This window comes from Agelaius phoeniceus, chromosome 4 (assembly GCF_051311805.1).
Source record: "Agelaius phoeniceus isolate bAgePho1 chromosome 4, bAgePho1.hap1, whole genome shotgun sequence".
In the NCBI taxonomy this organism is placed as follows: domain Eukaryota; kingdom Metazoa; phylum Chordata; class Aves; order Passeriformes; family Icteridae; genus Agelaius; species Agelaius phoeniceus.
Window position 1 is genome coordinate 47,809,601 of NC_135268.1, and position 15,083 is coordinate 47,824,683.

At 39.8% G+C, this 15,083-nt stretch overlaps 1 protein-coding gene across 1 annotated transcript in view; it reads left to right on the forward strand.

Moving 5' to 3' along the window:
• The window catches only part of SCFD2 (sec1 family domain containing 2), a 187,284-nt gene that overhangs the window by 74,324 nt on the left and 97,877 nt on the right, over positions 1 to 15,083 (forward strand). The window contains exon 5 of the mRNA XM_054632751.2: positions 6,165 to 6,414. Coding sequence (XP_054488726.2) covers positions 6,165 to 6,414 — 250 coding nt within the window. The remainder of the gene's footprint in view (positions 1 to 6,164; positions 6,415 to 15,083) is intronic.

Below are 15,083 nucleotides of genomic sequence, written 5' to 3' on the forward strand. Positions count from 1 at the left end.
AAAAATACTGGAATATACTACTTTGGCTGTGGGATCCAGATGAAATCCAATTGCTTAGGTCATGATCATAGGCTAGGGAATTATTGGCAGAAAGAACTGTCCTGGGCTTTGCTTTTGTTTTGGTTTTAGAAATGATAGGGCTTGAAAAGCTTGTTTTAAATACTTGTGTTGTTATCACATATTAGCTGTTAAGTGTCAGTGCTGTTTTTTTGGAATTATGCAAGACACATTAAAAAATTATCTCTGACCAGAAGAGCTTACAGATGTTGTGCTTTTAAAAAGTTTCATGTTTTCAGTAATTTCTTCTTGCCTTTGACTTGTCACTGTGTTCTATAGTAACTTCTAACATCCTGGATAGATATTCATCAGGTATATCAAAGGGCTTTTGATATCTGTAGTGTTGGCTGATAGACACCAATTAAGCAGCTGGCCATTTGACAGTGTACTGAAGAAGTCATCCAATGAGCAGGTGATTATTTCTATAATTTTCTTTTATCTCTTGGCACCCTTAAACTCTAGCTCATCTAAGCTTTAAGTTGGCACTGTTGCATAAGGAGGCAGTCCAGTCTTTGTCCTTGACAACTAGTGTGTTTCTGTGGCCAAGCAGTAAACCCAAGCTGAGAACCAGTATGGTTAGAATTATTTGATTTAATGCACAGTCACAGAAACACTCTAGCACGTGCGCAAGGAAGAGGCTGCTGTGGTGAGTGGAAAGTGAGAATGAAGTCTAATTGGGAGAATGTGAACAAGGGGTGAATGTGAATTTGTATCTTTGACAGTGTGAGCCAGGTCAAAAATAGCTTCTGGAAAGCTTACTCCTTTTCTTTCATTTGTTTATAGTAAAATTTTAAGATGCTGTCTCTCTACAGGGAGAGCCTGAAAATTGTCTATCCAGTTTTGAGAACATTTTTTTTCAGTACACTGTTGCTGCTGAGCCCCCATTCCTCGGGCAATGTTGTGCCCGAGTGGGTGATAAATGCAGAAAAGAGGGCAGGAGATTGATTTACCTCTGTAGGGATATTTCATTGTAACAGAAGAATCATTAAAAGTAATGACAGAGACTGGTCCTAGATGGTCCTACTGTTTCCTGTGTCTCTTACTAGCAGTTTAGTTCTGCACTGTTTTCTTTATATGTGTATTCTTGGTGGGTTTCTGTATCATTTATCAAGTGACTAGACAGACACTGCCATTAAAGAGAGGAAGGTGCAGTCTCTTGGTATTGGCAGGGGCAAGTCATAAAGCTGTTTTGGTCTCCAACAAAAGGCACTTGATGTCCCTCCTGATCTTGAATGGCTTACACTTTTTTTTAAACTGGGGGCAGCCATTTACTCCCAGCATCTTATGCCTCCACTCTCAAACTGCTGTGAATTTGCTCAGTGCTTTGTCTGCTTTCCCCTAAGGCCAAAGTTTGCTCATTCTCCCTGCAAGGAGAGGCTTTGTCAGCCTCTCCCCAGCTGGAAACATAAGTTTGAGACTAAAACTTTACTTCCTGACAAGGAAAATACACAGATAGTGGACTTTGGTTATCTAAAATCACCTGTATGCTCTATATTTTGATATGCACAAATTGAAGTGTTTCCTAATGGTGAGAGTGTGGTACTTTGAAGAACTTTTTTTCTGTGTTATGTTCTGGGTTGCTTATTCCTGAATGATACGCTAGAAATATGTGAAGATAAGACAAAGCAGAGGTACACTTTTTTCAAAACCTGCCTAAGTCAATAATTATAATGATTTCAAGAGCTTCATATGGTGAATCATAATTTGAATGGTAAGATCATACTTAACTGATTTATTGTGTGAAATCACTAGTCACATGTAGGCCATTTAATAAAAACTAAATACATGAAATAATTGTTTTGCAGGGAGTACAGACATCTTCCCACCCATATGGAAATTATGTGCAACCAACCCCAAATCTCAGATGGCCAAACAGTGTAAAACAGCGAGTAGCAGCATTTGATTTATGGGCAGCTGAGCACTGCAGGCAGCAAGGACTCCTCCTTAGCTTGGCAGCGCCTGTTGTTTTTACTAAAATGACTATTCCTGCAGAGATCTATTACCATCAAAGGATCTGAGCCAGTTTCACATACCCATGAAGTTCTCCTTTGGTGCCATTGTCACTTTTAGCAGTTAGAATGTTCTTGCCTCTGTCTGGACAGTGGGAAAGTTAATATGCAGTGTGCCAAATCACAAACCACCAACAGTCAAGCCCAGGTAAAACATGAAAAATCAAATAGGGCAACATTGGAAAGCTGCTTATTCCACATCTCTTTTCCCACCTAAGTTATCAATAAAAGGAGCTGGTTTTAAATAGGCCCGTCCCAGAGTTTGGGGCAGCAAATTATCCAAGGGCTTGTGAGTTTCCACTGATTCTTCTGCTGGTTTTACCTGCAGCTGGGTTTTGGGGTTGTTTTTAGTTTTGGTTTTCCCCCAAAAATTATTCACTTATATAAAGCTGTGTGGTTCCCATTCCAAGAAGTTTTGTTTAACTCATGCAACCTCTGAAGGAATTAAACATGTTTTGCTTCCTGAACAGAAAGCCACTAGAATATTAACCTACTGAGGTAGTCTCTCAAGATTTATCTCCTCCTTCCTCCCAGATTTTAAAGAAAATAAATTCCACTTGGTTGAAGTTGATTTTTGCTTTAATGTTTTTAATGACAAGTTGAGGACACTGGGCTGGAAGCACAGGGGTTACAGTGCTCAGTTCTCTTCTAAGTTTTGTCAGAGACACATGTTAATTCAAGTAAACTCTGAACCTCCTCTTCCTCCCAAACTCACTCTTCTTTTCTATTGAGAAAAATAAGTTTAATGATACATATGGCTTCAGATTCTTACAGGGGTTTTTAATACTGAAAATAATGCCTCTCACCGAATTGCAAAACATTTTTTTCTTGAATTATTGCACTTCCTCCTAATTCCTGTAGATCTTATAAATAAGATTTTGAAGCACAATGTCATGTTCAGTGTTTAAACCCCCCCCCCCACCCCCCAGAATATATTTGTACTTTCTTCACTATTATCCCATCTGCCAAAATTCAAGCCTTTTGCAAAAATCAGAAAATTGACATCAGTTTGTTTATCTTAGGAACATCAAATTATTACACCGCTTAAGTTCTAAAAATAAATAACTAAAGAGGGTGGAGGGAAGAGATGGAAAACAACAAAAATCTATCACAAAGTCTTTCTGAATTCTGGAGAATGTATGATTAGAGCATTAAAATGTCCAAACAATGCAACTGAGCAGAAAGTGTTCGAACTTGAGCCCTTTTAGCTGGCTCTACATTAAGCAACACTAATGTTTTTATACAGTCTTTGGAAAGCTCAGAATTGACCTGTTTTTATTATTTTTATTGGCTCCCTTGATGATAGACAAATGGGGCTAACTTGAGGCCAACATAACCAGCAGGAAATTTGGGTCATGGGTAGTTACATTTTTAAAACTTGTGTTCTAGGGCTGTTCAATCAGGGTAATTGATTGATTGTTAGGTGGTGCAGGGAGCCCCTAAATCACTGGAGGTGGCCAGATAATGACAATCTGCCTGTGGATTTTGTTTGAGGCAAATTTCCCAACTCCCCGTGGAGCCATGCTCTGCAGTGAAGTTGTGAGTCCCTTTTTTTTTTCATGCACAGTCCAGTCCAACTGGCCTGTTTGGACAAAATAGCCTCTAAAACTTGGAAGTTCCATTTGAAGTCCTCTGTGGTGCCATTTCCCAAGAGATAAGGGGAGAAACATTCCAGAGAAGTTCATACCCCAGAAAGACCCTACGTGCATTCTGAAGTTAATGGTTTATTACAGCTCTTTAATTTTTTTTCCCTCTTTCATTTTTACTTTGAAGATAAGAGGTGGCAATTGTTACTTGAAGTTGTTGAGTTTTAGCCTGTCCTACAGTAAATCACCCTGAAAGTTTAGACATGATTTTTTTTAATCATGTATGTTTGAAAGTTTGCCAAAGATGCTGTACATGTATATTTGCAGGAGCCATGATCCTCAGGCAGGAGCTGCTCACTCTACTGTTCTATACAGCCATGGGCATCTTCAGTGCTCCATGCCTGTGGCTGATCAGTGCATGCAAAATACAGCTTTTTCAAGAACTCATCTTGGTGCTGTAGTAGCATGCCATGCACTTAGAGATGGAGTGAAGTAGAGTTTGTGGACTGGGAGGGGAGGAGGGACATAGATGATGTGCCAGTAGATAGTAGATGTTCAATAATACCTGGCATAGGTCTTGCCTCTTCATAAAAATGAATTCAGGTTAATATAGACTGAGGTTTGTCATCTCCTCCAGAATAACTCCACACATAGGTTTATCTTGATTTCTTAGATTTCTAGGGCTTATTAGGCTTTTGTTCATTGCAGATGGCTTCCTTATGATAGATGCATACCTCTGAATTCCTTGAAGCTTTATCTTTTTCCATCTTAGGATCTGAAAGAATCTGTACTCCAGATGAGAATTTTTGTCACTTTTTCAGAAGAGAAGAGATAATACTGAATTAAGGCAGGGCTCAGTTGAAATCCAGGAATCAAACAGCCTTGTTTTGAGGATGGCCCAGGTACCAGCACATGCCAGACCAGTGCCAAATACCATAGATTTGCTTCCTGGGTGGAGCAGTGTTTGGACTTACTGTGTATGAGATTTAGCACTCCCTGCCCAAACACAGAGGGTGCCAACCCCTTCTGGATTTCAGAATGTTCCTTCTTGGCTCCCACATGCTTTTGACCACTGCAGCTTTGTAATTTACTTCCTCAAGTCTGCAGTTGCACTTACTGTTAGGTGTAGTGGATAGTTAGAAAATTCTTCTCCAAGGTATGTATTCAAATGGAAACATAACATCTGACCACACTGAAGTCCCAGGAGAGATGGGTCCATGGCAAAACTTGTATGCCAAGAGCAGGGTGGGGTACCAAAGTCTACAGAAGTGTAGTTTCTTATAGCACAGCCTGGAAAAAAGCTTCTTGGAACTTAAGTAATTCATGCTTTCTTAATGATTGAGATCTGTGGTGGATCAGTGTAGGTATAAAAATGATAGTTTATTAGATCCTTGTTAGTGTTTCTGAGACTGACAAAGAACAACTAAAAATACAAACAGACCCCCTGAAGTCTTTTATGAAGTACACCAGCAGATAAAGCTTTCAGTGTCTGTGTTCCTAAAGCCATTGCATGGTTTTGCTGTTGTCTAAACTTGTGTCTCTTCCTAGTATGTTTGATTTCTCTTTTATTTACTTATTGTGAATCAATTTAAAGGGTAAATTATTGGCTGTGGTGCCTATTTACCATGGCTAGTCTGTGTGAAGTTACTGTTAAAACAACCAAGAATAAATGTCTGCAAACTTGACTCCTCGGATTACAATAGATTTGATGTTCCACTGTACACTATGAACTGACCCACAGGTTGCCACAGGGGGATCTTTTGGGTGATAGGGAACAAGGGGAGGGGTACTGGTGTTGCAGAGACCTCCTGGGTGGACCTAAGCAATCACTACCACCAGGAGAGAAAGACTGTTCTTTCCTCCCACACCTCCCTCCGCATCCAAGAGCAGTGTTCCTCCTGTTTGCCTTGCAGTGTTCCCACCTCTCACCTGATCCTGCTGCTGAGCTCCCAGCTAAGCCAAAGCAGAAAATTAGCATGTAGAAGTTTCATCCACAGGTGTTTGTGGGCAGTAGGCTGGCAGTTTGATGGTACAATTAATCATTGACCTGCTTTGAGTGGCAGAGAACTGCACAATGGATCTAAATGCCAGCCCTGGTGTTGCATGATGTGGATGTCAGCAAGTCAATGGAATCTGGGCTTTGAACCCCCTGCTCATGTACAAAATCAAACCCGAGGATAAAGCCTAAAATTTAGAGGAAGTGCTTGACTTTGTACTTTGTACCATTTCCACCCATACCAAGGGATGGATGCTCTCATCCTCTCATTATACTGGTACTTAGAAAGATCTAATATTAAGGCTTTTCTAGTGCTAAAAGGCTGCTATCGTGAATCCCTAAGAAAACAACTGTAGACAATTAATAAACTCACTGTCTGAGCAGCAAATAAATCACATCACCATCTGCTGACTACTGAGAGTGTGAATATTGAATGATGTGCCACAGGAGTATGTCTGGTCCTAACTTAGAAGCACTATGGAGGGAATCTGACACAACCTTCCTTCTGTTTTTCAGACTATTGGCGAGTCAGAAATGCCCAGTGTTTTAAACCAGTTATTGCCAATGATCAAGTCTTACAACGAAAGGACAAAAGATGATTATGCCTGTGAGGACTTCCTTGTTTTGCTGATATACATATATTCTGTGGTTGGAGAAATCAAATGTGGGAAAGAGCTCGACATAGCTGAAGAAAAGGTGAAAAGGGCCCTTGTCAAGGCAATTTGTGACGAGCCAGAGCTATCTCCTTTGCTGCAGAAAATTACAGGTAAGATTCTGCTTTTGTGGTGAGAAACTGGATGTCTGGGAACGTGTGAACTGGGAGAAGTGTATAAAAATGGCTTGACTTGTCTGTGGTGCTGAGAGTACATGAGTAAGCACAAGGATTTCCTGCAGATTTGTTCCATCTCCTCTGTTCATATATCCCAAATGCTGACAGGCTGTCCTTGAAGAGTGCTGAGTCTGATGAAAGCACTACAAGTTGTTCTTTTTCTTAAAGGTTTCCTAAGTTTGTGTGTTTTCATAAGGTAATCTTTTCCACAATTTCTTTCACTGATTGGTGTAAAGTTGACTCTGGGAAGTCAGAATTAATCCTGGAAACATGTTCAGTGAACCACAGTTGCTTTGTGAATACGAGGAGCTGGCTTGTCTGGCATAAAAGAAGAAATGTGTCTAAAACCAACATTGAGCATTTTGCTGAAACAACATGAACATTAGCCTTTAAAAATAGCATGGTAAGCCTTTTTTTAGATGAGCACTCATAGAATAGGAAAACCCTAACCTCTTGTTGCTGGTATCACATTTTAGAAAAAAAAACCTAAAAACTTAATTTTAAATGAATGAGCTCAGGGGTGGCCTAGCATGGCAGAGGGGATCTCACTTTCTGCTATCAGTTTTCTCAGTATTTAGTAATATTGAGACGAGGTCATCTTGGAGGTGGGGAGCATATGAACATAAATCGAGATGTTGAGAGGAGCTTACAATTGAAAGCATTTGCCAAGAATGGGCCTAAGTGGGGAGTCTCAAGGGAAGTGGAATAATACTGCTGTTGGTTATTCTGGTACTATTCCCTATGGACACTTCTAATTCAAAATACAGGTGTGGTCTCACTGGTCTGCTGTTGCTTTGAGTGTAAAATACTGTAATAGTTAAAGGACTTAGGGTAGGAATGAGGTCACCCAGTCATATTTGCACTGTGGTGTTATTTTAATACTCCTGGCCACAGTGCCCACAGTGTTCCAGGCTTGTAGGCTTTTACCTTCCTGTTTTTCAATATGTACTGCTCATCTTGTCCACCAAATGGTGCTTTCCTCACAACCTCAGTGATGTCTTCTAGTGAATGGGATGTAGTAATTTCTAAATCTCTGTTTTCATATTTTTCCCTTTCTCCAATAATCAGAGTTTTAAATCACAGTTTTTTCATTTTCTCTTCATTGTGCTTAATGTAAGTATGTGAAGATTTAAGTCTCTAAAACTTCAGGCAAATACTAAAGAGAAGCTGAGAAGAAACCCAGTACAGATAATTTTAGACCAAGTCCATCATTATTAGGTGATGAAATTAATTGCATAACACAAAGCCAGAGTCTTTGTATCCTTGTATTTCTCTATCTGTGTTTTAGCACAACCATGTCTGTGCAATCTGCACAAGTAGGTGACAGTATTGCATACTTTTTGCATACTCATTGCTTGATACTTTTTTGGTTCTTCAGCATTTTTTGGTTTTACATCTTATTTATTTTGAGTTATTCATGGGAGAAGGCAAAGAAAAATAGCATCTATTGTCATAACCAGAAATAAATGTCATGTTGGTAGCAAAGTGTCACATGAAATTTCTAGGAATACTCCATAGGTACTTTTCAAGCCTTTATTTATCCAACCATTTGCTTTGTCAGTGTTAGTGGACTTTGCTGAATTTACAATTTGCTGTATTTGCAGTACAGTGGAATTGGGAAGACTTAAAACTTGACCAGGCTTAGACCTATTCCTCCTTGATCTCTCTTTTGCCAGGCTTGTGTTCTACAACCTGCTGCTCTCTGAACCTTAGGTAGCTTCCTTGCTACTTGAGAGGCAAAGCAAGTCAGAACTGAAGGACCATCCACAAACTTTCCTTCAAAGGCACAGCAGGACTGTCTTTGTAGCAGGGCTGAAGGTCAGGGAATAGAAAGCAGCAATGGTTTCTCCTTTTTGTACAATTATAGATATAGTGCCAAGACATATTCTGCTACCAGCAGAACATCTATGAACTACAGACTAATTCCTTTTAGCAGATGCAGGTTGGCATATTTTCACAAAGTCAACACAGCTCTGCAAGTTACCAACAGCCATGAGTCTGGACAGATCGTGTTCCAGACCTACAGCATTCTGCCCTCATTTTACTTTTAACTCAGAAACAAGAAAACCTTTTTTGTTCTTAAGGGGCCACCAAAGTTATAGACTAAAATAAATTTCAATAATGCTTAAAAGTACTGATTCATGATCAGAACAAAGTAAAATGCTCATGGTATTTTATTTTCACCTGTCTATCAAGGTAAGTAATAGGAAGAATATTAAATGGGATGGATCAGGAGAGAAAACTATGCCAGTTTTTTTGTGGTTTTGAGAGACACTGCCTACTGGCTCATTCCTTACCTCCATGATGAAGTTTCAAACCCTGCTGGCAATCCATGATTGGACAGCCTGAGTTATAGCAAGAGATAGCAAAATTTACTGTTGCCTGTAAAAAAAGGCACACAGAAGTAATAATAGGTAGGCTGCAAATCCAAGCACTTCAAAGTTGAGAAATGCCAGTAAATAATTTTCCCATGTAACCATCCTTTGACTCCTGTGTGCATTGTAGCACAGTCCTCATTTCATGATTATATAGTGTATTTTCTATGAGCCATGGCTGCATTCACTGCATGGACTGAACACCACAGAGAACTAGAACAATATAGCTTCGGTTATTCTCCACATGAGGAAGAAGCACTAATAAAGTAAGGGAGACTCTTATGATACTCAGCAAGTAACTTTTTATGGCTCTCAGTTTGCAGTTGATGAAGTGGACTGGTGCTCTCAGCTTTGTGACTCATTTTGGAACTTGAAGCAGAAAGTCATTAAATTACAGTTTGAGGTATTAGTGATTACATGTCTTTGAACAGAGGGGACTTTGTGCTCTGCTTCCCAATACACCTGGTGCCTGATGTTTTTAGCTTGGGCCCAACACTGTACTAAGGCTCTGTGGTTGATTTAAACTGAAATTTAAATTAAACTCCATATCTTAGCTGTGGCTCTGAACTGCTGCCTCAGCCTTTTGCTTTCTTCTTTTCTGCAAAGCATGGAAGTTGTGCAGTCTTGACAAGTACATATTTTTCTTGGTTTTATTTGTTGTTCCCATAGAGTCACTTGAGAAATACAAAGCAAAACCTTTTAAAAGCTTTAGAAGATTTGTCTTTTGGGATCAAATTATCAGTCAAAGTATTAGTCAGGTTTATATGAGTTATCTTTTATTCCTATTATACTTGTTAAATGTAAACTTAATGATGCTTGTGTGACTCCATGCCTATAGGAAATCTCTAGTTATGTGAGTACTTCACAGAGTTAGTGCAAATCTCTCCCAAAAGAGGCTGCCCACAGGTGCATAGGGGATATTTGTACTATTTGGTGTTACCTAGTGAAAGTGGACTAGTATTTGCAGCAGTACAAAGAAAGCAATTGTCAGAGACAGGGCCTGTCTGTCCCATTGGGCACACTAGGTTACAGCCCTCTGCAGAATACGTTAAAGATGCAGCACTTGCACAAGTTTATATTGTGTAAGAAGCACAAGCCCTTCCAATTTCCTGGCTGTTGAGTGTTAGGGTACTCAACTTTACTGTTGCCTGAACATATGTTTTCTCAAATATTTGTACAATAGCATTCTGCATTTATGTAACACCTTGTTTCATTGAAGCACTAAAAAATATCCTGGAACTGTTAAGAAAAATGAAAATGGAGTGCATTAATCACACATTGAGTTTTAAGAAATATAATACTAATTTTTGCATGCATAATAATATAAAAGTACATTAGCAGTGTCTTGTTTAATGGAACTGTTAAATAATAAGTGTAGTGCGAGAGTATCCTAATGCCTTGGGTAATAAAACTGAATGTAACAGTTCCAAGATTTCTCCTGGGTGTAATTTATCTCAAACATATGTTCTTCATCACTGATTCCAGCAGAATGTTACAAATTGGAGGGGAAAAAGAATAGACCAGAGCATAATGGAAAATGATGCTTTTCCCAGAATGCTAGGTTTGGGAGCTTTAGGGGTGGGGCTTTTTGGCAGCTGTTTGAAAATAAACCCGCTGCAAAATAGCATATTTATTTTATCATCTTATCTGTTCATCTAGTTTTCTAAATGTCTGTGTAGAGCTGTGTGCAAATGCAAACGTCTGCAAAAGTAATGCTAATAGAGCCACAAAGCAATAAAGGTCTATTTTTTCAGCTGTGCCATTCTCTTGTTCATCTACAAGTCTCTGTGGGAGCTTTGTAGAGCAGATCTGCCTTCCATGGTGTGCTCTGAGGACTCCCAGCCCAGCCCCAGCACAGACAGCTGGCTGTGCTGCCCATGTGCAGTAACTTCCACCTGATAGGGCTGTATCAGTTCCATCCTCTTGAGCACAGGTGTAATAGGAATAAAATTCCTCTTTTGTGCCAGGAACTGCTGGAATTTTTAATCACAAAGTGGATTTCTGGACCTTTCTCTTGCTTTTTCTAAATTCTGTGTGTTATATAATGTGGGGGGGAAAAACAAACTGAGAAATCTTTAAGTAAAGACCAAAGTGGAAAAGCAGAGTTCTTTAAAGTCTAGAGTCTTGCATAAAGGAAATACAAGCTGTCTGAAGTCTGAACTGTACCCTTTTTGACCTATGTAAAAATCTAGGGACTGGGAATCATAAGTCTCTTTATCTTTTATTTGTCTGAAGATACATCTGAATCTTTGGCTGTGGGAGGAGAGGTTGGATGCTATTTCTCCCTCTTTTCTCATAGATTTGGGTTAAATTTGAAAGAACAGAATAAAGATGATGGGCCAGGGGAGGATTCCTTGCCCATGGCAGAGGAGTTGGAACTAGAGGGTCCCTTCCAACTGAAATCAGTCTGTAATTCTGTGACTCTGAGATTCTGTGGAGTGTAGGCACTGCCATATTGGATTAGACACTTCTCAACTGATTCTGCTTGTCCTCAGCACATGATTTTTTGGGGAAGATGTTTCATATTAATGAAGTTACATGCTAATGCCACTGTGGCCTAAGTGTCATTAATCCTAAAGTCACTCCTGGTTTTGCAATAAATGTTTGCATTCCTAGACAAGGACAGCCAGTTCTCTCAGAGGACAGACATACACACTTTTATTTGGTTGTGGTCTTCACTGCTGGATTGGAGCAACAATTTCCCAAACCTGGCTATATTATGGGTGGGTGGGTAGGAATGAAAATGGCTAAAGTTATACTGTATCCCCTTTAGACTAAATGTGCCACTTGTTTTGTGAAGGGGAGAGTTTTCCCAGCTTTACAGTAGAGGTATAGCTCAGGTATCTGGTAGTGATTTTTTTATTCATACAGAAAAAGAAACCATTGTTTAAAACATAAAATCCAAGAGTGAATTCTGAGTGATTTTAAAGTTTCCATGCTTTTACAGAAAACAAGTGTTTAGTTAATAAAGTTTGCACTAGTCCATTGGGAAGCTAGCCCACCCCCTTCCTTGCATCCTATCTTATTTCCAAGTAATCCGTAATTTTGCAGTAGAATTGATGGGAAAAAATAGTTGTGACTTGGAAAAAAAATGAAACTAATTATGGCAACAAGTAGACAGATTAGAGAAAGGGTTAATCTGGTGTTTCTGTGTAGTGTAGGTATTTAAGTTGGGAACTATAACTGGCTGTATTTATCCAAAATAAAACTAAAACATCTGCAACCAAGTTGTTGCTTGCTGTCATTTAGGGAAATACAGAAAAAAAATAATATTGTCTTTTCTGAATTTGCAAAGATTACATAATTCAAGAAATTAAAAGTTCTTTGTTTTTAATGTTTAGAGAAGCCTTAATGAGCTGTGCTGTCTGCAAGCCTTCTCAAGACCTTCCATTTTGCACATTCAGACTTCAGGAGTTCTGCATTTGCATTATCTGCACAAAAAACCAAGAGCCATGTGTAAGCAATGCTAGATCCTTCTGGGGCGTCCCTGCTTGTCTGGGTAGAGGTTTAAAAATTGATCCATGATTCTTGGTGTGTGGAAATTGCTGCCAGTAGGTTTAGTAAATAGGCATCTGCTATTTTGCTACCAAAACAAAGCTTTTTAAGCGCTGTGGTTTAACCCCTGCCATCCCCATGCAGCCCCTCACTCGTCTCCCATGGGATGGAGAAGAGAATCAGAAGACTAAAAGGGAGAAAACCTGTGGGTTGACATAAAGACAGTTTAATAGGCAAAGCAAAAGCTGTGTGCACAAGCAAAGCAAACCAAGGAATTAATTCACCACTTCCCATGGGCAGCCATCCCCAGAAAAACAGGGTCCATCATCTGTAACAATGTCTTGGGAAGAAAAATGCCATCCTTCCAAATGTCTCAGCCCTCCCTTCCTCCTTCTTCCCCCAACTCTATATGCTGAGCACGACTCCATATGGTCTGAAATATCCCTTTGGTCAGTTGGGGTCAGCTGTCCTGGCTGTGTCCACCTCCCAGTTCCTCGTGCACCCCAAGACTCCTGCTGGGGTGAGGTGAGGAGCAGAAAGGCCTTGAACTCTATGTAAGTACTGCTCATCAGCAACTAAAATATCTTTCTGTTATCAACCCTATTTTCAGCACAAATCCAAACCAGACTCATACCAAATACTATGATGAAAATTACCTGTATTTCAGTCCAAACCAGCACAATAAGCTAAATGGTTCATGTTAAGATTTCACAAGGGTTACAGAGGGTGGGAGAATACCTTAACACATCAAATAGCTAAACATTTTGAAGGTCCAAATAGACTTCTCTCAGAAATACTGATTATCTTCTTCTAGTCCTAATTCTTGAATATGTAAAGAGTCATACTCATGGCTAATTTTAGTGGGACAGCTTTGCACTCTGGTTTGAAATGGGAAGAAGACCTTTTTCCACCATGGGGTTAGTCTGTCTGTGTGCATGATTGTAGGCTCCATTGTTTGAGTAATCTCTGTTCTGTTTCCTGCAAGCTCTGCAGCTCCATAGTGAAGACAAATGCCAGAAATGTCACAGAGTATGATCTGTGTAGAGCTATCTGTACATATCTGCTGTGATAGAGAGAAGAGCTGCAAATATTGTTGTGCTGTGGCTGTGCAAACATCAGGGCTGCTGCCTCACCATGGGTGCATTTCAAAGAAGAAAATCTTTCTTATAGGCTGGCTCTAATCAAATGATAGAAAAAAACTCAGATTATGGCACTGTTTCTTCCTCCTATGCTCCCTGTGTCTCCTCCAACAACAAGGAGAAGGTTCTTGTCCTGCAGAGTCCTCCCAGGCTGGCATGCAGATAAGATGCAATTGGAATGAGTTTTCCCTTTTGAGTTAGGCAACAAAATGTATTCTCTGTTATTAGAGCTAAGTAGTTTCATCATGCAAGCATGCAGGCATTAATACTGCAGCTAGAGAAAATCCAGATCATTTTCTTCCCAATTCAGAAGTGAAAGTCAGATGTTCAGGAAGCTTCTTTTCCTGTTGCCCCAGCTGATTTTATAGACACCTAAAATACCCCTCTCTGACTGTGTGTAAAATGACCTCCTGGTATCTCTGTTTTCAGTGTGTTTTGGACATGATCCAGGGGAAAGCACTTGTGGTCCAGCAGTCCCAGCTGGTGGTAGATCTGACATTCACCCTGCCAGGAGCACTGGGATGACACGAGCAAAGCTGCTGTCTGCCCAGCTCAGGGGGGTGCTTAGGGAGCGCCTGCACTTCAATTAATCCTGAGATGCTGCCACTGCTGCAGCACTTCAGTCCTTTGCTTCATGGTAACAGAACCATTGAGCAAAAAAAGGTCACTTCACATGTCCCAAGATATTTATCTGATTTACACAACAGTCAGAAGGATTTATGGGGATTTTTGTCATCTCTGCAAAAACAAGGAGAAATTGGGTATGCACTGAAGCAATGACCTGCTCTGCTTTAGCCGATGCACATAGCCTGAATTTTATCAGCTCTCCTTAGGATCCTTGAGCTCTCTGGGACCACAGGACCTTTCTGCTGTGACCTTTCTAAAGGGTTTTGCCATTTCTGTTCAAAATCTGTGGATCACAAGTCAAGGATGAGTGAGCCAAATCAATTTCAGGCTTTTGCTTGGGTGGATTCCTGGTCTATTTTTCAGCTGGGAAACATGGAAGGGTTTCTAGTCAATTGTTTGAAAGACAAATTGCAGTAGTTTTCTGGATTAATTTATATCTAAATTTGCATAGGCATATTTTTTAATAGGTTTAAAAATTTCAGGTGTAACTTAAATATCACTGTTAAAAAGCTATGGCCCTAAACATGAGAAAATCTGGCTGCTTTCTACACATGCAGATATATTTTGTTTGGATTTCATGATGTACATTAAAATCTTTGGTAGAAGACAATCCCAATGGAAGGCCAGTGCCATTGGGGACTTTTTTTCTTAACCTTTCATATGTTGTCTGTTTATTTTGTCTTCAACACCTGCTCTCAGTTGGTTCCAAACTGGATAGTAATTTTCATTGATGTGTTTATAACACGAAGTCTTTTTTTCTTTTTCTAACATGAGACATATTCCTGTAGCTCTGCAGGCCACTGTCTCGCTGCCAACTTAGCAGACAGCCGACTGCAATGGGAAACTGATACCCTGCAATTTTCATTAATGATTTATATTCTTTTTCAGCATGCAATTTCAATGGCATGTAGAAGATGCTTCTAATATAAAATATATCTTTGCTTCAAGCATAAAACGAAAACTGAAGCAT